This window comes from Coregonus lavaretus (assembly GCF_964263955.1).
Source record: "Coregonus lavaretus genome assembly, chromosome: 34".
NCBI classification, from domain to species: domain Eukaryota; kingdom Metazoa; phylum Chordata; class Actinopteri; order Salmoniformes; family Salmonidae; genus Coregonus; species Coregonus lavaretus.
In genome coordinates this window covers 11,141,721-11,165,365 of record NC_140021.1, presented here as the reverse complement: position 1 = coordinate 11,165,365, position 23,645 = coordinate 11,141,721, and the positions used below count along the sequence as shown (strand labels likewise).

Genomic DNA, 23,645 nt, shown 5'->3' with positions numbered 1-23,645 from the left:
CCATATTAAGGCACTTATGTTACACATAAAACTAAAGATAAAACAGTACATCATATAACATTATTACACCACTACATATCTACAATACAAAATGTTTAATACCATCTTCCTCTCCTCTCCTCTCCTCTCCTCTCTCTCCTCTCCTCTTCCTCTCCTCTTCTCTTCTCTTCTCTTCTCTTCTCTTCTCTTCTCTTCTCTTCTCTTCTCTTCTCTTCTCTTCTCTTCTCTTCTCTTCTCTTCTCTTCCTCTTCTCTTCTCTTCTCTTCTCTTCTCTTCTCTTCTCTTCTCTTCTCTTCTCTTCTCTCTCCTCCTCCTCCTCCTCCTCCAGTCAGTCAGTAGTGTAGAAGGTGATCTAGCTAGATGAAATGCCACACCAGTCTTTGAACAGGGCCTGTAAAGCAGACGCATATTAACGAGCATGACTAACAAGCTGCAGGACCCACAGATCAGGAACACTCACTACACACACACATGCCTGCATAGACACACACACACACACTCTTACACGATCATACATGCACACACACATGTGCATACACACATATGTGCACGTGCACACACTCTTACATGCTCATACACGTTCATGCACACACACACACACACTCTGACACTCATACACGCGCAAACATGCACATATACACTAAATACTAGAAACTACATTTTACTCTCCAACACAAAACTTTCCCAAACTGATTCATGCCATCTTTTTTGCGTAAACACACAAACACATACCTGTTAGTGCAGTACCCCCCCCCCCCCCCACTCCCTCTCAGTCTGTGTCCCACTTTATGGTTCCAGAGCCAGACGCTCCATACACCTGAGCCAATAAAGCTGAGTGCTCATGCCAGGAAAAGTCATTTCGCTCCCCCCCCCCCACCTCCCTCCATTTCAGTCCCTCAGGCCCTAAAATCTGCCCTGCACTTACGTCCTCTCCTCCCCCTCCCTCTCCTCCCCCTTTCCTCCCCCTCTCCCCCAGGCTACTCCAGAGAGGTTCTTTACAGCCCTGTCACCCTGCCAGAGCAGTAAAACCACATCTGGAATCACACTCTCCTCTAACCTCCCTCACACACACACACACACACACGCACACACACGCATACACACATACACACACCCAGAGCCACGCCACACAAAAACACTCCCACAGCGAGCTACAAACACTGAAATAACACAGTTACCCTAAGTGAGATGTTCCTAATGAGCGGCCAGAGTGGTGCTGGAGAGTGAGTGACAGGCAGGCAGATGCACTCACAGGAAACTGTGGAGCATAGGTTAGCCATTTTGGATCTGACTATACTTTTAATGTTATCCACTCACGCAAACTGAAGCCATGTTGTCTCATGGACTCAGTGTCTCAATCTATTGGAGGGATGCAACACCATTCTTACATAAGAAATGCCATAATTTGGTGTTTTGTTGATGGTGGTGGAAAAACCTTTAAACCCCATATGCTACTTTGAGACCCCTCTTTCAAAGTCACTAAGATCTCTTCTTCTAGCCATGGTAGCCAAAACAATTGGCAACTGGGCATTTTTATGACCCTAAGCATTACTGGATGTTAATTGCTAAATGAACTCAGGAACCACACCTGTGTGGAAGCTCCTGATTCAACATATTCTTTATCCCTTATTACTCAAGTGTTTCCTTTATTTTGGCGGTTTCCTGTAGTTTCCTTCCTTCCTATACAGTGTATTATTCACCATACTGGTAGCAAACAGAGGACTGGTTGTGAATCAGTGTCAGCGTGCTGTAGGTCTTTCTGTGTGAGAAACGGCGTGGACTCTCCTGGTCTTTAAAGCGTGACTATATATACATTTAATATGGGCCTGTGTGGGGTAGTAATAGGAGGTCGCGACAGACAGGAAATGTCCACAGAAGATAGAGTTAACAGGGCAGAGAGAAAACAAATTGATTCTGGGAGATTACACTTTTTAGACACGGTGTGTATGTAAGGAATCAGTGTGTGTGTGGAATGGATGTGTGTGTGTGTTTGTAAGGAGTCAGTGTGTGTTTGGAATGGATGTGTGTGTGTGTGTGTATTTGTAAGGAGTCAGTGTGTGTTTGGAATGGATGTGTGTGTGTGTGTGTGTGTGTTTGTAAGGAATCAGTGTGTGTGTGGAATGGATGTGTGTGTGTGTTTGATGAGTCAGTGTGTGTATGTATCTGTGCAATAGTGCATGAATATGTGTGTAAGTCTGTGTGTGTGTGTAAGTCTGTGAGTGAGTGTGTGTGTAAGTCTGTGAGTGAGTGTGTGTGTAAGTCTGTGAGTGAGTGTGTGTGTAAGTCTGTGAGTGTGTGTGTGTAAGTCTGTGAGTGTGTGTGTGTAAGTCTGTGAGTGTGTGTGTGTGTAAGTCTGTGAGTGTGTGTGTGTGTAAGTCTGTGAGTGTGTGTGTGTGTAAGTCTGTGAGTGTGTGTGTGTGTAAGTCTGTGAGTGTATGTGTGTGTGTGTGTGTGTGTGTGTGTGTGTGTAAGTCTGTGAGTGAGTGTGTGTGTAAGTCTGTGAGTGTGTGTGTGTAAGTCTGTGAGTGTGTGTACGTCTGTGAGTGAGTGTGTATAAGTCTGTGAGTGAGTGTGTAAGTCTGTGAGTGTGTGTGTGTAAGTCTGTGAGTGTGTGTGTGTGTAAGTCTGTGAGTGTGTGTGTGTGTGTGTAAGTCTGTGAGTGTGTGTGTGTGTGTGTGTAAGTCTGTGAGTGTGTGTGTGTGTGTGTAAGTCTGTGAGTGTGTGTGTGTGTGTGTAAGTCTGTGTGCGTGTGTGTGTGTGTGTGTGTAAGTCTGTGAGTGTGTGTGTGTGTAAGTCTGTGAGTGTGTGTAAGTCTGTGAGTGTGTGTGTGTGTGTGTGTGTGTGTGTACGTCTGTGAGTGTGTGTGTGTGTAAGTCTGTGAGTGTGTGTGTGTGTGTGTAAGTCTGTGAGTGTTTGTAAGTATGTGAGTGTGTGTGTGTGTAAGTCTGTGAGTGAGTGTGTGTAAGTCTGTGAGTGTGTGTGTGTGTAAGTCTGTGAGTGTGTGTGTGTGTGTGTAAGTCTGTGAGTGTGTGTGTGTGTGTGTGTGTGTGTGTGTGTGTGTGTGTGTGTGTGTGTGTGTGTGTGTAAGTCTGTGAGTGTGTGTAAGTCTGTGAGTGTGTGTGTGTGTGTGTAAGTCTGTGAGTGTGTGTGTGTGTGTGTGTAAGTCTGTGAGTGTGTGTGTGTGTAAGTCTGTGAGTGTGTGAGTGTGTAAGTCTGTGAGTGTGTGTTTGTGTAAGTCTGTGAGTGTGTGTGTAAGTCTGTGAGTGTGTGTGTGTGTGTGTAAGTCTGTGAGTGTGTGTGTGTGTAAGTCTGTGAGTGTGTGTGTGTAAGTCTGTGCGTGTGTGTGTGTGTAAGTCTGAGTGTGTGTGTGTGTAAGTCTGTGAGTGTGTGTAAGTCTGTGAGTGTGTGAGTGTGTGTGTGTGTGTGTGTGTGTGTGTGTGTGTGTGTGTGTGTGTGTGTGTGTGTGTGTGTGTGTGTGAGTGAGTGGCAGGGCATGCTGAGGTAGATTAATACGCTGGCTCAGAGGGGGGCTCGTCCATTCAGCTCTGACTGATGTGCGTCCCAAATTGATTTATGAAAACGATTATGTGTGGAGAAAGAGAAAGAGAAAGAGAAAGAGAGAGAGAGAGAGAGAGAGAGAGAGAGAGAGAGAGAGAGAGAGAGAGAGAGAGAGAGAGAGAGAGAGAGAGAGAGAGAGAGAGAGAGAGAGAGAGAGAGAGGAGAAGAAAGAGATGATCCAAGGGGGTGGGAAAGAGAGTGGATAGAGGGACTGAGAGGAGAACCAGAGGGCAGAGAGGAAGGAAAAAAGGAGGGAAAGAGAGAGGGAAAGAGAGGTGTGTTGTTGTGTGGTTAGGTGATATGGTCAATCTATTCTGAATACAGGTTCTATAGTGTCATCACATGTTGCGATACAGTGCAGTGTGATTCTGTTCAGCCATATTGTGTTATTGGATATCGATGGGCAATGGTATATTATGAATGGCATTGCATGGTGTCAGCGCTCTATCTGTTGTTAGGTATTGTGTATGCATCATTGTTTTGTTAATAACATACTGTGCTATGTAATAACATTGTTATTAGGGTGCAATAGTATTGCACTGATGATGTGATATCATAGTGGTGTTGTGTTAATGTTATATCATAGTGGTGTTGTGTTAATGTGATATCATAGTGGTGTTGTGTTAATGTGATATCATAGTGGTGTTGTGTTAATGTGATATCATAGTGATGTTGTGTTAATGTGCTATCATAGTGGTGTTGTGTTAATGTGCTATCATAGTGGTGTTGTGTTAATGTGATATCATAGTGGTGTTGTGTTAATGTGATATCATAGTGGTGTTGTGTTAATGTGCTATCATAGTGGTGTTGTGTTAATGTGCTATCATAGTGGTGTTGTGTTAATGTGATATTATAGTGGTGTTGTGTTAATGTGATATCATAGCGGTGTTGTGTTAATGTGCTATCATAGTGGTGTTGTGTTAATGTGATATCATAGTGGTGTTGTGTTAATGTGATATCCTAGTGGTGTTGTGTTAATGTGATATTATAGTGGTGTTGTGTTAATGTGATAAGTAATGTCATGACTCTGGGTTACTGAGAGTTGTTTTCGAATCCTCTCCCTCCCCCCCTTTCTTCAGGTTTCTATTTTGTACAGTATTCTGTTTCAGTAACACATTAGCTCTACGGTGTAGTGTTGAAGTTCTAGCATGATCCTTGTGTGTTATCTGCTCTAGTATCACTATAGTGGCTGTGTGTTTTATGTAGTGATATGTGCGTGTTAATAGCATGGTGTGGGTGTGTGCTGTGATAATGGCCCAGTATTGGTTGTTGGGGCTGTAGTTGTTTAAAAAGTCCTTCTCCTGACGGCCCCATTGTGCCTCAGACAGGAGGGGGGGGGGGGGGGGGGGGGTTCATGCTGGGAGCTCGTTTCTCCTGCCTGTCAGAACTATCTGGGATCCAGCCGGAACTAATCAACTCCTATTGGCCTCGCCATTACCCAGCCTGCACTGGGTCCTGGTGGCAGGCCTGTGGGAACAGAAAAGGGAGAGAGGGAGGGAGGGAGGGAGGGAGGGAGGGAGGGAGGAGAGATTACCCACCCAACACTCACACACATATAAACACTCCCCGTTCATACGCACTCACACACATCCCCCGCCAGCCCGTGAGGCACACACAACACTCCCACTGTTTCACACTGAAGCAATAATAAACACTTGCAATAATATTTTCACAGCAAGCAACAGCTTGCTTCAGATCAGAACCTAACACAGCAGCGCGGTACACTCCTCTACACACACACAGACACACTTCAAATACACACTCTCCCTTCTTCACACACATGCATATAGAGACATACCATAACAGTCAATGGGTTACTACTCTCTAGTAGTTTCTGAAGACACAGTTTGAGGTTCATTCAGACCAACTGCAACCTATCAGAAACACAAAATCTTCCTAAAACGGCCTCTATACATAACACTACATACCAAGGTTAAGAGTTACAAACTTGATGCATCTAAAAACAAGCCCACCAAAGCTGAATTTATATAGAGACTATGGTCAAACAAACACTATTCAGCTTCATAACGACAAACTAAACCACCGTGGTAAAACAAAGTAAATAGTCAACCTCACAGTGGAAACTACATCACAAAGAAGATGAAAGTCATAGTTAGTGGCTTTATATGTTGAGAGAAAGAGGGCACATTCCAACTCACAGCCCTCTCAACACAAGCCTCATACTGTGTGTGTGTGTGTGTGTGTGTGTGTGTGTGTGTGTGTGTGTGTGTGTGTGTGTGTGTGTGTGTGCGTGTGTGTGCATGGACAGAGTGGTATGTGGATGTTGCCCTCTGGTGGAGGCAAAGTGAAGCTACAAAGTTTAGAGAGAACAAATGGTATCCTTCCTGAGAGTGAAGGGCACTGGACTCCAACGCTTCTATAGAAGTCAATAAGAAAAAGGCCAATGGATACATTCCAAAACCACACCCTGTCAAATAACATTGACAGTACAGTTTCATCTCTTTTGTTTATCTCTCTGTTGCTAGCCTGATCCACGATCCTGACCACTGCGCTCTCCTTTCGTTGTGTAGCAAAACACAATGTAAGCTTGCGAGATCAGGATGCTACTTTGTTACATAGCTATACATATTCCATATTCTGAGCAGCCGTCCTTCTATGGGTAGGTACACGTCTGGAAGCCTTGGCCATCTACAAAAAACCTTGGCGAACATTTAGAGCTGAATAAAAACCCAAGTGGTTTTAATGTACCTTATCAGACACGCCAGATGTAAGAAATGTCTATCTACAATCTTATCCCTAAGGCCACATGTGAAGCATTCACACAAGCCAATAGTCTAGAAGTCAACAAGGGGACAGACAAATAGCAAAATAAGGTATTTATATCACAAAGACTTCATCGTGAAAACGTTTTAATTCTGACCACCAATCTCCACCATTAACCACTACTCCAGCCTGTCAAGTGTCCCTCACAACTTCCCTAGACAATGTGGAAGTCGATCGTGTCAAGCAGTGACAGAGTGTGTGTTTGAGCTGGAGTGTGTGTGAGAAAGAGGGTGTGTGTTTTCTGGGCTGTGGAGAGGGGGAGACTCCAACCCCCCTTCATTAAGGTGAAGTAGGAGCAGATTTAAATGTGTTAAGAAAACTAAAGCGTGTGCCTGTGCAGTCTCCCCCCACTCACATCGGCATTGTGTGTGTGTGTGTGTGTGTGTCTGTCCCTTAAGTGTGTGTTTTAATGGTCGACTGTGCACATGAGTGTATCAAGCAACTATGAGATTCAGGCCTATTGTACACATGTAAGCATTTGTGAGCATCATTATCTCCATGAATATGTCACTGTGTCTGTATGTGTGTATGCAAATGTATATATTGTATACCCTATATGAGTAGCTATATACAATTTCAACCTACTGCCTGTGCATTAGGACAAACTTGTGTACAGTATGTGGAGAGGTTGGCTGGTGTAGAAGTGGAGAAGGGAGTCTCCCTTAACTGCTTAGAGGCAGATGAAGGAGAGGGTTCCCACAACGTTCCCCAGGTCTCTGGGTGGGGTGGAGGGGGGTATGGGGGGGGGGGGGGGGAGTATAGCGAGCCACTGGGGCAAGGTTAATCCCCATTCATCCCCTCCTCCACTCAGTCGCACAGAACACAATAAGCCCCTCCCGCTCCCCCTGGCATCACCGTGACGACCCTTAACCCTGTGTTTACCGCCGCTGCTCCCGGAATCTTTATACTGCAGGACAGTTATTATCTGACATATTTACTCCTTAAGATATGGAGAGCAATAGTAATGGCGTCTTTTTGTAGGCACTAATTCCGCCATGGCCAAAGCCTATGGGAAAATGAATGTGTTTAAGGCTTAGTAGATCTTAAAACACTGAGTATACCAAACATTAAGAACACCTTATTAATATTGAGTTGCACCCCACCCTTTGCCCTCAGAACAGCCTCAATTCGTCAGGGCATGGACTCTACAAGATGTCGAAAGCGTTCCACAGGGATGCTGGCCCATGTTGACTCCAATGCTTCCCACAGTTGTGTCAAGTTGGCAGGATGTCCTTTGGGTGGTGGACCATTCTCGATACACTTGGGAAACAGTTGAGCGTGAAAAACCCAGCAGAATTGCAGTTCTTGACACAAACCGGTGCACCTGGCACCTACTACCATACCCCGTTCAAAGGCACTTAAATCTTTTGTCTTGCCCATTCACACTCTGAATGGCACACATACACAATCCGTCTCAATTGTCTCAAGGCTTTAAAAAATCCTTCTTTATCGTGTCTCCTCCCCTTCATCTACACTGATTGAAGTGGATTTAACAGGTGACATCAATAAGGGATCATAGCCTTCACCTGGTCAGTCTATGTCATGGAAAGAGCAGGTGTTCTTAATGTTTTGTACACTCAGTGTATGTTTTGTTCTGAGATAATCTTCATCAGCTGATGTCACTTTGGTGAATTTTGAAGCATTTATGTAATCAAAACAAGCACATAAAGGCTTCGTAATTCATAAAGGTCATGTTAACTGACTGATATTATCTCATAGAACAAAATGTATAAGATCTTCTAAGTGTTAACCTCAGACCTTATTTTCAGCATTGATCCCAAAACCCCATTCTTTCCCCTTTCATTTCCTCCCATATGAATGGCTGAACAAACCAGAGGTAACTAATGTATGTATTTTAGGACTGACTACAAGCTGGCAACCTCGATTCCCCCTGGCTATTGTGGCATAGTCACTGCTCTCTGGAAAAACTCAAGTGCTCCTCTCCTTCCTCCCCACTCTACTCTACTCTCAACCCTGGCCATGCAACCTGCAAACCACAGCATATAGCATAGTGCATACCTGAGGTGATAAAGAAAATATTGTCTGTTGAATTACTGGTTGATACAATGATTTGTGGCGAAAAGATCAAGAAGCAGTCTAAACAGCTAAATAATCACTCAACATGTTGGAATACAAGATTGCAAATCCTTTGTTACAGTAGCTGTCTATGTTTTTCTTAGACTGAACATTAAAGAGAGTGGGAAGGCTTTAGAAACTGATCATGGTACTATCATATCATCATACTAATATTTGGGGCAAATTTTTGCTTTTGGGGACATTGTTGACTTTCTTGCTTCCTCAAAGTTAGCTAATACGCAATTTCATTACGCAATATCAATTGCAGCAAATCAACTCTTTATTTTATTTCCCTATTTTGTGCCTTTGGGTCCACTGAGTCCCCAATAACTATCCTCAAATATTTCCCCATTGACCTTCATATAGATGTTGCTTTGGTTGAGACACCCCCTTCCTGTTGGCAACTTAGTGGTATTGCAACATCTAGCTGCAATGTAATTCTGTTCTAGGTGAAACACTACCATCTAGTGGAATAAACATTTAACGTATGTTCTGAATTATTGAGGTGGACTACTTGAATGTGGATGGTCCACTGAACCTGCTTTCTGGTGACTTGAAGGAGCTGCGACAGAGGTCAAGGTGGCTAATGTACGGTAATGTTCCAACCTTTAGCTTGCCCTGAAGGCCCTCTGTCTGTGGCTGTGCTTCCTGTACCCTGCCCTGCTTTTGGGGAAGTTCTCAGGATGGGCAAAGGTCAGCAGCTTGTGAGATCTCTGTTTCCTCTGAGGCTTCCTGCTTTTCTGTGGAGTCATCTCATCTGTACAAGACAAGGACACTTACTCTTCCCAGGGAGAGCGTTGAGAAATTGCCACATGACACTTGCAAAAAAAAAATTCAGCCGTGCAAACTACCTTGTAAAAGTTGGAGTCAGTAGACATGTACTTGCAAATGATGTCATTTGTGGTAGCTATTAATGTCACCATCCCGTGAGAATCAAACTTTATTGTCGTCCTCAAAACTAACCTGGCTTCAGGTACCTTCTCACGACAGCCACGAGTCCATAGTCTTTGGAATCGGCTCGTTGCTGGGCAGGGACTTTCTAATTGCAAAGCATGCTGGGTACCGTAGTCCTTTAACCCTGCTGAGTGCTGAAACTTCTTCGAGACTCCACACATTCGGGTAGGATAATTTACTCGTTTCAATAAAAGTTTACTAGTGTATATTAGTTCAGAGCCAAATTATTACAGTCAGTGTTGTCATGTTTGAGGATTTAGGTTTTTTGGTGGGAAAAGGGCAAAAGGCAGACATTCTGCTGTCAACTTTGACAGAAATGTGCTCATATGCTAAACCAGGAAGTTGACTGAAAGAAAGCTAGCGTTACAAGTTCCAGATGTACCTGTGATTTAATGTATAATTCACAATTAAAAAGTTTGCTAAATAAAAAACGATCTAAATGAAATGTACTTTTCTTTGCCAGGCTGCCTGCAATTGATCAGTATACATGGTGATGGAATTCCCAACTACATTAGACCTAGGTAGAGGATGTATCCCCTTTTATATGCACACTAGTGTAGTTTGAAGCACACACTGTCCCACAATGTAACTACCTATCTGCTTGAATAACTGCTAAGATTAAGTAATGATTGATCCTTCCTGACAGAAGACCCAGGCCCAGTGGGACCTCCAGGGGGGCAAAAGCAGCCTGTGAAGTCCCACCTGTTGGCCTCCAGAGAGCTCCTGGTGGCCTCCCTGTATAACCTGGCTCCCCTGCTGGACAGGACCCTGGCAGCCGGCCTGCTCTCCCAGGAGAACTACTTTGAGGTGGGGGCAGAGAGGACCCCTCAGGGCCGGGCCCGCAGGCTGCTGGAGGTGGTCCAGGCTGAGATGGACGAGGCTGGGGCCAGAGGCTTCATGGAGTGCCTCAGGAGATGCAAGCAGCACTACCCGCGCCTCCGAGCCTGGCTCAGAACTGATGCAGGTATGGAAGGACAAGTGTGTGAACACACGCATGTGTATGAATATAGTTAACACATTTCAAAATGTCATCTTCCGCATGCAAACATAAGTCTTAAGACAATATTTGATGTCTTTTGTTTCCCCCACAGATATTCAGCGTGGACCCACAGGTATGGTAATGAAGAGAACCTCTTTCTGAAAGGGTCAGACTGTTGGTATGCATAGGTGTTTTAATCTGGCATTGGTCATCTCCTATCTGATTCAATGTTGTGCTGAACTGTTGGGCTTCCCCAGAGCGTAAGCTGCAGGCCCAGCTCAGTGTCCTGTGTGGCCGGTTGGGGTTCTCTGTCCTGCCAGTCTCCCTGGAGCTGTTCTCTAATGGCACCCTGACCCAGTTTGAGCTGGACCAGGTCCAGGCAGTGCCCACATCCTACCAGCAGACCCACCAGCTCCTGTCCATCTGTCTGTCCAAGGGAGAGAGGGCCTGCTGTAGCTTCTACCAGGCCCTGGGCAGCGAAGACCAACAGCTGGCCTCAGACATCAGTGGTGACTAGTTATTAACTTGTTATAACAAGTTTATTACTTTTGTTGCCAATTTATTTCTAATGACTGTTTTCTGTCTCATGTGTTTTATGTCTGTATTTCAGTCAGTGGGCTGGTAGAGGCTCTGCCTGATATCTCTGTGGTCAGTGGTCATGAAGCTTATATCACCTCTGTGGCAGTGGAGGATCCTGGGGTGTGTAGTACTCCTGTGGAAGTGAAGGATTATGGGGACTGTAGTACTCCTATAGCAGTTGAGACCAGACATACTGATGGGGAAGTTGTGTCTCTCCCAGACACCCACATACTCTCAGGTAAAGCTTACACCAGTTAACTACCATTATAACACAAGTAGATCAGTAGCAGCAGATAGACCATAGATTCAGATTGAAAATACAATAAACAATTGACAGTGACAACCTGTGTCACACCCTCCTCCCTCTCAGGTGTGCTCCAGCAGGTACTGTCCCTGCTGGCCGTGGCTCCAGGTGAGGGGGCCAGGCTAAATGTGTGTGAGCTGGGGGTGGCGGTGGGTCTGCCCAGGAGGACCGTCAGAGAGTGCCTGTTGGATGGGGTGGGGGTGGGGGACATCGCTCAGCTCAGGGCCCTGGTCACCCTCTTCCTCATTAAGACCCAGGATGCCTCAAGGCTGCTAAGCAGGGTGGCAGAGTGCACAGCACACCGTAGGTCTCACTACTTACTTATTTGCCTATTTGTATCAGGTACTTCTCAAGCTACCTATCAGTAACTGTTTTGTTGCTTTTAGGGGTGCTGCTGTCTGAGAGGGGATGCATGTTACTGAAGCTGCTGCCAGTGGCTGAGGCCTTTCTCCATTCCTGGGACCACCACCACCTGCAAGCTAGGGACCACCTCCGCACTGGGGACCACCACCACCTGCGAGCTGGGGACCATCTCCACACTGGGGACCACCACCACCTGCAAGCTGGAGACCACATTGACAAAGTGTGGAACATCTTTAGCTTTCTCCTGTGGGACAGCATGGCAGAGGCACTGGAGGATCCTGGGGCTGCAGTGGAATCATTGTGGAACCCTAGGGATGCTGTCCGTCTATTACGAGACAGTGAGAGAGTGGAGACAGAGCTTCTCCAGGAGTTGGAGGAGTGTTGGGCGGACGGGGGAACTGAGAGCCTGTTACAGAGTGTTAAAGTACTAGCTCAGTTGTTACGTGACCTCCACCCTCTCCAGGACAGTCTGTGCCTCTCCCCTCTTGAAGAGGGGGCTGTGTACCCCTGCCGCTCTCGCAGACTCCACAGAGTCACCTGTTTCCAGGGCCTGCCTGCACGGGTCATCCGCAAAGCACTGGGACATGGAGCTCCCTCCACACACCCAACCCCAGCTGCTCTCCCCAGCCAGCACAGAGATCTCTGCCTCTGCATCACACGTCTGCTGGACAGGGTGCACCCACACGAAAGTGCTACCTCCATAGATCTCTCCCAGGCTCCTATTGCTACCATCACCCAGCACATCCGCTCCACCCTGGCCCGGCCGGCGTTCGGCCCCCAGGGCTTCGATGCTGGGGTGAGACACAGGGTTCTGTCTGTGGTAAAGTACGACCCGGTCAGATGGGGCCTGCCTAACTTACAGGAGCTGCATAAAGACACTCTGTTGGGTCTGGAGAGCTACCTAAAGCCAGGGGAGCATCACAGCTTCCAGCTCGTCCCAGAGAAAGTACGGATCTTTGGAGGGCCAGAGATACGCTGGGGAGAAAGGGTCAGGGGCCCAGTCGCCATCGACAACGGGATAGAGGAAGTCCTCCAATTTGTCACCTCCGAGCCAGCCTCGTTTCTTATCAGTGTTAGTTGCCGCGGCTATGACAGGGGCCAGTACTTTGAGGTACGTGAGCCGCAGTGTGTACGTGTGTCTGGACTGCAGGAGGAGGGGATGGGCGAGGTGCAGGGTTTAGGGGGGACAGTGTTGGTTTTGGCAGTAGAGGGCGAGACGGTGTGGATGAGAGAGGGGAGGCAGGGGAGGGAGAGCGGGACAGAGCTGGAGCAGGTCTCTCAGAGACACTCCGCCACGCTACAGGAGGGGGGCTGCTGCTTCAGTGTCACGACCACAGGGACACGTTGCCAGGTCAAGTTCATCTACAAGACAGGGAGGATCTCTGCTGTGGCCGAGAGGGACTGTGAAGTTTTCTAAAGCCATATTCACACGGGACTAGTATTACTATAGAACGTCGGTTATGTAATTATTGCCCCAGCATGTCCGTTTTTCCCATGGACGATTCGGACGGGATTAGTTTTACCAAACTGTATTTTTTTTTTTTTTAATGTACCATTATGACGGAAGCCTGGAGGCTCTTCTAGGCCTGAAGATATTTCAAATGTCTATGGATAACCTAATATTGGCCTAATGGCCTTCAGTTCAGAGAAAGTCTAAATAATAATGCATATCAATAAGAACCATGAACTGTAACCTATGTAGAAATGTAATTACCTGACGTATTTGGCAATTTATCAATTCATTGGCACAATATCAGCCACTTCATCTTTTAAAAGAGAAGTATGGCACTAGGAAAGTTGATGTGGAAAAAAAACAGTTAATCTGTAGGCTACGTGCATAGCACTTTATTTTAAGCGTCAATTTGTTCCCATGTTCTACCCAAACTGGGTGCAGCACCTGTTAAAAACTCTGTAATATCCCTCAAAACACAGGGATGATGATTCGCACGGGATAAGTATTATTAGAGGACCTTGGAGTTTGCCGAAAAACAGTAGGTTTTTAGGGCTGGGATAATAACCTTCCTTCCATGTAAAAATGACCGACATGGCAGATTCGGACGGGACTAAAATTACGGATGTGGTGTTTTGTGCTCGTGCACATAATTACATTACCGGAGCTCCCCCAGTAAAACGTATCCCGTCCGAATAGGGTTTAAGTTTCACTTGGTGGGATTTAATACCAGAAACAACAAGCTGGTATTCAGGCATAGAGATGACACCCACATTATTGAAAAAGGTGCTTCAGCACCAGAAAGCTGTCTTCACATGTAAAGCATGATAGGATGGAGTCTGGGGAGTCTAATGTTATTAAACCCAGCTATAGAATGAGACAGTGTGTTCATTCTCTCCCTCACAATCCTTGTTCAGTTATTTATCTATCTACACAGAAGCATTATGTTTTATATTTTTGTCCAACAATACATGCTGTACTTTAGTCGATATAGTTTAATCATAATATTTTTTTTATTTTTTATAATAGAAACCATGCACCTGACTTTTCTTACTGGCACTGACTTAGCTGATACAGTAGCTACTTTATTGAGGAAAATGCACTTACTATGACTGTGATATGTGATGATCTCACCTACCTATCTTAAGATGAATGCACTTACTGTAAGTCGCTCTGGATAAGAGCATCTGTTAGATTACTAAAATGTAAATGTAATCATGTTCAATATGAGCTCTTACACCAATAATTTAACACCAATAATTTAAAAAGCTGGCCTTTTTATACAGTGCTATTAAATGTTATTGAAACTGGCCTCAACTGAAATTGTGCTGAGGGAGAAAATTATATGTGCACTAGCAACACAACCACACAACCACTGTAAATTATCAAACATTTTAATTCACAAACATAATAAAATTGCATAGGTAAAAACAGGGTAAAAAAACAAAAACATTTTAAGTCTAAAGTGACCTCTAGTAAAAGTTATAAAAGTTGCAGGGTGTTTGTGTTTTCTGTTCTTAACTTGTTCATCTTACATGTGTGGACAACGCAAACCAGCCTTCTCCTTTAAGCTTTTCCACCTGTACCAGACAAAAGGGAAAATTGTATGATCATCCTTAAAAAAGACTCAACATTTCACAAATAGGATGTACCAGTGTGTGTGTGTGTGTGTGTGTGTGTGTGTACCGGAGTCCTGCTGCCTCTGGACAGTCCTCCAAGGCTTTGTGGAGAGACCCCACCAGCAGACCTGAAACACACAGGACCTCCTCAGTCAAGATGACCATCATTCCCTGACCTCTGATCCCTTCATCCACATCACCTCCCGACCTCCAATGTGTCGAGTCGATTAGAATAAAGTTTCCCATATAGTCACTGATCTAAGGTCAGTGTTGTATTGTCCTGGTTACGGTTCTCCCTAAATTTACGGTCCTCCATAATGGTTACAGTCCTCCCTAATGGTTACAGTCCTCCCTAATGGTTACAGTCCTCCCTAATGGTTACAGTCCTCCCTAATGGTTACAGTCCTCCCTAATGGTTACAGTCCTCCCTAATGGTTACAGTTCTTATTCAGACTCACCGTCTACTGCCTCCACTGCCCGGGGGGGAGGGGTCCTCTTCAGGCATCAGCACGGACGACTCTGGGCTCAGTGCTGCTGCTGAGAGGGAGAAAGTTTCAAGGTAACCATCTCCACACAGTATTCATTACACACACGCACCTTGTCTCACAGCTGCCCTACCTGACAGTGGAGGTATGGGGGAGACGGAGGGGGAGACTCTGGCTGAGGAGGAGCTCTGTCTCTGTTGTTCTATGAGCTCCAGCAGTCTGCTCCTGGCTGCTGCACTCTGCCTGTTGAGCTCTAGGAGGCGTTGTTCCACACTGCTCTCACAGCCTGGGCCCTCAGAAACCACAGACTGTAGAAGACACACAGAGAAACAGCAGGTACTTCACCTGTCAATCATGAGAAACCTGATTGAAGGCACCAGTATGTTCAACTCATGGAATGTTTATCATGCTGTACTGTACAGTATTCAAAAGACCTGAAATCTGGACAGTGAGTGGTCTGTTAGATGTGACCTCCTCACCTGCTGTGTTTGCAGCTCTCCACCACAGGACCATGTCCCCCTCTCTCTCCCTGCCTCACGCTGGGGTGTTGTTCTGCCTGTACTGCTGGGAGCAGAGCCTCTCTTCTCCACGCCCTGTTGGGGAGTCACTCTCCCTGTGCTGCTGGAGACAAACCCTCTGCTATCTGTTGTGTCTCTGGGTGACCCCCTGCCTGAACTCTGACCTTTACAAATCCCTGACCCGGAGGGAGGAGTAGAGGGGTGGAACTGCCCCAGCTGATTCCGTATGAGGGCGTTCTGACGGGTCAGCTCGGCGATCTGAGACAGCATGGCACCCTGGGACGGATCGCAGAGGAGAGGGAGGGGATCCGGGGTGGGGGCTGGAGGGGGTGTAGGGGCAGGGCGGGGCAGGCTGACGAGAGAGGGGGCGGAGCTGACGGTCTGGAGGTCGTCACAGGAGCGCCGGGTCACAGGGAGAGAGGAAACGTGGTGGAGAGACAGGGAGCGAACCGCTGGGGAGAAAGGAGAGCAACATGAGAGAATGAAAACATGAAGAAAGAGAGCAGAGTACAGACAAATAGACAACCCAGAAAGAGGTAGAGAGAGAAAGAGGTAGAGAGAGAGAGAGAGAGAGAGAGAGAGAGAGAGAGACCTGTTACCTGAGGTGTGACTGTGTGGGCGGTTGTCTCTCTGACGTGGTGGTGAGAGCAGCACAGCAGGGTTGAGAGTGAGACCAGCCTGATTCTGTTCATAGGAGGGTACAGGAGCGTCTGCGTCATAGGATGGTTCCCACTCACTGCCTGCATAGGGACACAACTCTTTACCAATACTCATAACACGTTGAGGAACGTGATAGTGAACTGTGTGTGTGTTTGTGTGTACTGACCTGTAGCTATGCTGCCAGTGTCTTGTTGCTCATAGTCCCTGTCTCCTCCTAGTACCCCCAATCCCCCCAGTGCCAGCAACACTGTGTCCAGCCTCTGTTCCAGATCACACGCTCGCTGCTGCAGACCTGCCTGGAGGGAAATCACTATTAGAGATCTCTTCATCTCACATAATGATTTGAAGAAACATGAATTAGCCTTGGAAGCCATTCTTAAGGTAGAAGTGATGTAGAGAGATACTGTGTGTGTGATGTCTGTTCTGACCTGCAGGGCGGCGCTCTCCTCTCTCAGGATCAGGGTCTCTGTGGTGAGGGCATCTATCAGCCCCCTCTGCTCCTTCACCTCCTCCTCCAGCCTCCTCCTCTCCTTTCCCTCCCTCTGAGCCTCCTCCTCTCTCTGACACACAGGGGACGGAGCTGTCAATCATACTGGTATAACAGAACATAGACACAGAGAACCAGTCTAATAGTCATTAGTCAGACGTACCTGTCTGAGTAGCCTAGCCAGACGGCCCAGTGTAGACACCAGAGCCACAGAGAAGCCTGTGAGGCCGTGTGTGCTGTGCTTTGGCCCCGTCGTCCGCTCTCCTCCCCCTGCTCCTGGGGCTCTGGGAGGCTCCTCTGGCCCCAGGCCCTCCAGCTCTGTCTCCACCTGACCCAGCAGGCCCTGCAGCAGCCCCAGGCTGGACTGGTTCCCACTCAGAGAGCTGAGGGTAGAGCCATCCAGACCTGACTCAGTACTGCGCCCCCTACTGGCCTTCGAGGACCGGCTCTTCCTGCCTACATATAAACAAGATACATAGAGAAACATGTTAACATATGCTTTTATGCACCAAGTACAGCACATTAATGTGCACTAATTCAGTCAACTTCACACAATAGTACCTAATTAATTGACTGTTGTTGTAATGCACTATGAGTGGTACCTGAGCGGGTGAGAGGAGGGTCAGGGTTCAGGACCTGAGTGACCAGGGTGAAACGCTCCTCAGGTTCAGACTGGGGTTGGGGCTGTCTGGACCGCAACCGCTGGACTTTTACTGTGGCATTCAGAGCTGGATAGAGAGCGAGGAGGATAGAGGAGGGAAAAGGAACAGAGAGAATGAGGGTGAGAGAGAGTTGAGATAGAAAATAGGGGATGAGACTTGATGTATAGTATAGCACGCCATCTATCCAAGCCCTCCTCCCAGTTAAAGGATCTGTCCTCTTACCTGCTTGTAGTTGGGTTCCCCCTGAGGCACAGGGAGTCTGAGGGGGGCTGTCTCCTCCTGCCCCCTGGAGGTTGGAGTTAGACTGGGGTCTTTGCTGCTTCTCTCCTCTGGTACGAGACTTGGCTTTCACCTTCCGGGTATGCACCCTGTAACTGACAACAGAAAAGGATGTGAGCTTATGATAGAAACATTACAACAGATAAGGGTAAAAGGGGATACCTAGTCAGTTGCACAACTGAATGCATTCAACCGAAAAGTGTCTTCCGCATTTAACCCAACCCCTCTGAATCAGAGAGGTGCGGGGGGCTGCCTTAATAGACGTCCACGTCTGGCAAATAATCATTTGTAATGGGTGTGTATGAGTGGGAAGCATTGTGTGTGGGCATTGCTAAGTGTTTGGCAGAATGGCAGCGTTGTTACCTGGTATCCATGTTGGAGTTGAAACTGATAGAGGCAGAATGGCCAGTTTCTTCATCACTATGGTCTTCAGAGTCCTCCAGCTCATTCAGAGCCTGAAATAAAAAATAAACATGTTAAGAAATGGAAAAAGACACACAAGCACACAAGAGAGCGAGAGTGAGAGCAGTACCTGTGGGTCCATCATAGACTGGCTGAGGAGGGAGAGCTGTGTTGGGGCCTCTGGTTTCTGCAGGACAGGCAGGTCTGAGTCAGAGCCACAGTCTGGAGCCATGGTAACACTGGGGAACCCTGAGAAACACAAAGAATACAATCACTCACAACAACACTTTAGGGCTTCCGTTAACCGGTAATAACTGGCTTTTAGACAATACAATACATTTTTTTAAAGCCGATTGTCTGGAAGAAGAAAAATCCCATTACGAAAAAATGCCTAATTGATTGAAATACCAGTCGATGTAAATACATTTGACTGGTCATGCTTACCGATCTAATGGGTAATTTGCATAATTTCGTGGAATTAAATTGCCACGTGTATATTCGTTAGTATCTTATTTATCACATGCGCACAGCATACAGGTACAGAGCCTTTGAGCAGAAAATCTGTCAGGCAGCGCGAGAGCTGCTGCTACAGCTGTTTCGTTGCTGCTAGAATTAAACATTTTATAGGCCCAATCATTGTGCAACAATTCTAAATGCAATCGCATGTAAAAAATAAAAATTGTTGATGGCCACGATTAAAAAGAGCTACAATTTCTATTTTTCAACTGGTAATTGAAGCATGCTTTGGCTTCATCAGCGCATCAGAGCTGGAGGCAGTATGCATTTTGAAAACATATACTTAATTGTTTGAATCCAGAAAGTTTTACTATATATATATATATATGAGGCATGTCTTACCTTGCTTCAAAGTAGCCTAGCCAAAATCTGACCAAATCCGTAGAGGCAATTATTTTATAAAGACTTCCATATGCCATTGAAACCAGTAGACTATTTCTCTCATGTTCTATTGGTTTTAAAATCAACTTTCTTTCATTGTCCAGTAGCTAAAGGCACAATCCTAGTCATATTTGCAACCCTTGCTAGTTGTTGCATCTTTAGATCTCCCCTCTTTCTAAATTTCTAACAGATACAGTGCCTTTGGAAAGTATTCAGACCTTTACTTTTTCCACATTTTGTTACGTTACAGCCTTACTCTAAAATTTATTAAATGTTTTTTTCTCCAGCAATCTACACATAATACCATATAATGACAAAGCGAAAAGAAAAAAATAACACATAAGTATTCAGACCCTTTGCTTTGAGACTCGAAATTGGAGTCCACCTGTGGTACATTCAATTGATTGGACATGATTTGGAAAGGTGCACACCTGTCTATATAAGGTCCCACAGTTGACAGTGCATGTCAGAGCAAAAACCAAGCCATGAGGTCAAAGGAATGGTCCGTAGAGCTCTGAGACAGGATTGTGTCGAGGCACAGATCTGGGGAAGGGTACCAAATAATTTCTGCAGCATTGTGGCCTCCATCATTCTTAAATGGAAGAAGTTTGGAACCACCAAGACTCTTCCTAGAGCTGGCCGCCCAACCAATCTGAGCAATCGGGGGAGAAGGGCCTTGGTCAGGGAGGTGACCAAGAACCCGATGGTCACTCTGACAGAGTTCCTCTGTGGAGATTGGTATTACATTCCAGAAGGACAACCATCTCTGCAGCACTCCACCAATCAGGCCTTTATGGTAGAGTGGCCAGATGGAAACCACTCCTCAGTAAAAGGCACATGACAGCCCACTTGGAGTTTGCCAAAAGGCACCTAAAGACTCTCAGACCATGAGAAACAAGATTATCTGGTCTGATGAAACCAAGATTGAACTCTTTGGCCTGAATACCAAGCGTCACGTCTGGAGGAAACCTGGCACCATCCCTATGGTGAAGCATTGTGGTGGCAGCATCACGCTGTGGGGATGTTTTTCAGCGGCAGGGACTGGGAGACTTGTCAGGATCGAGGCAAAGATGAACGGAGCAAAGTACAGAAAGATCCTTGATGAAAACCTGCTCCAGAGCGCTCAGGACCTCAGACTGGGGCGAAGGTTCACCTACCAACAGGACAACGACCCTAAGCACACAGCCAAGAGAACGCAGGAGTGGCTTCTGGACAAGTCTCTGAATGTCCTTGAGTGGCCCAACCAGAGCCCGGACTTGAACCCGATCGAACATCTCTGGAGAGACCTGAAAATAGCTGTGCAGCAATGCTCCCAGTCCAACCTGACAGAGCTTGAGGGGATCTGCAGAGAAGAATGGGAGAAACTCCCCAAATACAGGTGTGCCAAGCTTGTAGCGTCATACTCAAGAAGACTCAATGTTGTAATCGCTGCAAAAGGTGCTTCAGCAAAGTACTGAGTAAAGGGTCTGAATACTTTTGTAAATGTGATATTTCCGGGGGTTTTTATTTTCTTTTTAAATTAGCAAAAATGTCTAAAAACCTGTTTTTGCTTTGTCATTCTGGGGTATTGTGTGTAGATTGATAAGGGGGGAAAAAACAATTTCATCCATTTTAGAATAAGGATGTAACTTAACAAAATGTGGAAAAAGTCAAGGGGTCTGAAGACTTTGCGAAGGCACTGTAATTTCATCTGTCACATGAAACCGCTCGCATGTGCTGTGCCCTTTTGACAACGGTGTTTTCCCCCTAACTACATTATGGAACAAACATTTGTGCGTAGCCTCCTGCCTTGTGCGCATTGCTTATAATGTGAAGAAATAATAGTTTATCAACATTTTAAGCTAACTGTTCTGATCTGTTGCATCAGACTCATTGCTTTAGAAAATGGTTTTCATGTCTCCTGAGTGGCGCAGTGGTCTAAGGCACTGCATCGCAGTGCTAACTGTGCTACTAGAGATCCTGGTTCGAATCCAGGCTCTGTCGCAGCCGGCCGCGACCGGGAGACTCATGGGGCGGCGCACAATTGGTCCAGCGTCGTCCAGGGTAGGGGGAGGGAATGGCCGGTAGGGATGTAGCTCAGTTGATAGAGCATGGCGTTTGCAACGCCAGGGTTGTGGGTTCGATTCCCACGGGGGGGGCAGTATAAAAAAAAATATGTATTCACTAACTGTAAGTCGCTCTGGATAAGAGCGTCTGCTAAATGACTAAAATGTAAATGTAAATGTAGCCGAGGCCTACTGGTTGGATTTGGGATCTATCGTCCCACAACTATCCCAGAGTGTTTGGAACAGGCTATTTCTTTCTTGACAAGCTGACCAATAGAATAGGTCAACTTTTCTACTATGGGGGATAGTAGATTGACATAGGCTTGTGATTTTGCTGTTCGTTACTCGTCTTGTTGGCTGAGGAAAAGTAAATGTGGACACTTATTCTAACATCTTCAAAGTACGCATCGGAATTTGGTAAGGATGCACGTAGTTGCATGTTAAGATGAATTACCATGATCTAAATGTGTTTTATGTCATTCGGAGCACCGTGGGTGGATGCCCTAATCAAGTTATGGGTCCGGTAAATTTCTCAAATGTCCAGTAAATTAAAATGCTGCTGGTCAGATGTACGGCACCACAACGGAAACCCTGTTTAATGCATAGAGAACATTTAAACACATAGACATACAATAACCATACATGATCAACACACATTGAAGAGCCATTAAGTAATCCATAGCAGGATAAGAGCATTATCGTACCGGTCTGCCTGCGAGGTGCGTCGCCAAACAAGTCTTTGACCACAGCCATGGCTCTGTCTGACCGGGCCAGAACATCCTGCAGCTGGAACTGATCTGAGAACACCTACAGCACAATAAGACAACGAGCCTTCAGTTTGAAGACAAAGGTTTAATCTGCGACTATGTAATATAAACAACATTCAAGCAACATCTGAGGGGAATCAAGAGGATGTAAAGTGATCAATGAGTTGCGCGCTGACTTTTGAGTTTGCAATTTCAAAGCAGTTTCATATCAAATTAGATTTATGTGAGATACCCCTACGATCTGAGCATGAGGTCTGTCTGTACTCCTCACCTCTCTTATGATGTTGAGGCTGGTGCGGTCTAGTGGAGCTGGGCCACCAGGGAGGCCCTTCTTCCTCCTGCGTCTCAGAGCTCTCTCTCTCAGCTCCCACTGGGCTACCACTCGGTTCTGTGACCGGTGCATCTCATGACGACGACTCTGAGGAGGAAGAGAGATAACGAGGCATACTGACCTAGGCTAACTAACATCATAAAATATGAGAGAGAAAGAGAGAGAGAACAATAACATGTCTCTCTTACCAGCTCCTCCGGTGAAGCCTTGTGTACAGAGAGGTCATGGACGGTGCTCTGAAATTAGCAGAAGATGGTAGTCATCATAATTTCATAAATGTATCTCTTCATTCTCCCCTGGTGGCAAAGTTGATTCAATGACAGTGACAGCAACTACTAGCACACTCACCACCCACTCTCTCTTCGGGGCATTGGCCTTCTTGGGACGCATAGCAGGTCGTTTTCCCTGACTGTGCTGTAAGCGGCCCACCCTCGTAAACGACATCTGGGATATAAACGATAACGTTAGCTAGCTAGAAAATGTCTGATTAGCCGGATAGCTAGCTAACTAGCTAACGTTAGCCTACCTAGCTATGTTGTTTGCCAGATTAGAGCTTTTTCAATGAAAGTCATACGCAAGCTACTCTTAAACTAGATAGTTGTAGCTAACTGGCAAACTAAGTTAACTGTAGCAAAGTGTTTAGTTAGTTTGCTGTATTCATTGTTTTCTTACCGTTGTGGAGTGGCGCTGTGTTCAACAGTTGTTGCGCGCTTCTGGGTTAAATTTCTCACTTCCTAGTTACCAATACAAGGACGCTCTTTGGCAGTATAGCATAACGGGAAATGTAGTCTTCAACAGCTACAAGCAAGGCGCACAGAGTTGTTTTGCAAGAGATGTAAGTTAGATGTAGCAAGAAAGAGCTTGCGATAGGGCTAAACGCTATAAAAATGACTTGAAAAATAGGTCCACTCTTCATTACGTTCCAAATCTAAAATTACAATGTATAGCATTTGCATAATCAATAATGGGGAAAAAACAAGTGGTTCTATGGATTTGTGCTAATACGTTTGACCACCAGGTGACAATGTCATCTTACAAATTATGTTCAGCTCCCATATGACAGAACAGACAGTAGACCTACCCACCTTGAACATTGAACAACATAATCAGGAGAAAGATGTAATGTAGCCTAACTAAAAAAAAGTTGGTAGTTAGCCTAATATATGGGACCACCCATACACAAAAAATGTATGCACGCATGACTCCAAAGCGACTTACAGTCATGCGTGCATAAATTTTTGTGTATGGGTGGTCCCGGGGATCGAACCCACTACCTTGGCGTTACAAGCGCGGTGCTCTACCAGCTGAGGTACAGAGGACCACATTATTATTATGAGTTATTATTCACCATAAAGATCCTATTAAATTCTTATTAGTATTCTAATTCCTAATGATATGGTATTCACTCGATAGGGCCTATTCATATCGGTGTGAGAGAGATTGCAC

General features: G+C 46.0%; 2 protein-coding genes across 3 annotated transcripts; one reads left to right on the top strand and one right to left on the bottom strand.

Annotated features, from left to right (window-relative positions):
- Positions 1 to 9,101: 9,101 nt before the first annotated feature.
- Positions 9,102 to 14,534, top strand: LOC311109275 (uncharacterized protein; the record flags this gene model as incomplete). The annotated part of the gene is made up of 7 exons (XM_084152109.1): positions 9,102 to 9,111; positions 10,019 to 10,336; positions 10,464 to 10,484; positions 10,609 to 10,860; positions 10,962 to 11,168; positions 11,301 to 11,537; positions 11,621 to 14,534. 7 exons carry the CDS (start codon positions 9,102 to 9,104, stop codon positions 13,012 to 13,014), a joined length of 2,439 nt encoding a protein of 812 aa, XP_084008235.1. The 3' UTR covers positions 13,015 to 14,534.
- spice1 (spindle and centriole associated protein 1) lies at positions 14,425 to 22,928 on the bottom strand. Of its 2 annotated transcripts, none has more exons than XM_084151874.1 (18): positions 22,872 to 22,928; positions 22,548 to 22,643; positions 22,388 to 22,435; positions 22,140 to 22,286; positions 21,806 to 21,908; positions 18,290 to 18,408; positions 18,121 to 18,212; positions 17,701 to 17,852; positions 17,419 to 17,544; positions 16,980 to 17,272; positions 16,758 to 16,889; positions 16,496 to 16,625; positions 16,269 to 16,409; positions 15,631 to 16,121; positions 15,285 to 15,459; positions 15,125 to 15,200; positions 14,734 to 14,794; positions 14,425 to 14,627 (listed from the first exon to the last, which is right to left on the bottom strand). In XM_084151874.1, exons 2-18 carry the CDS (start codon positions 22,641 to 22,643, stop codon positions 14,574 to 14,576), a joined length of 2,436 nt encoding a protein of 811 aa, XP_084008000.1. In that variant the 5' UTR covers positions 22,872 to 22,928; the 3' UTR covers positions 14,425 to 14,573. The 2 variants fall into 2 exon arrangements, with proteins under 2 accessions (XP_084008000.1, XP_084007999.1); XM_084151873.1 differs by having other exon boundaries at positions 15,125 to 15,203; positions 22,872 to 22,891.
- Between the last annotated feature and the right edge of the window lie 717 nt (positions 22,929 to 23,645).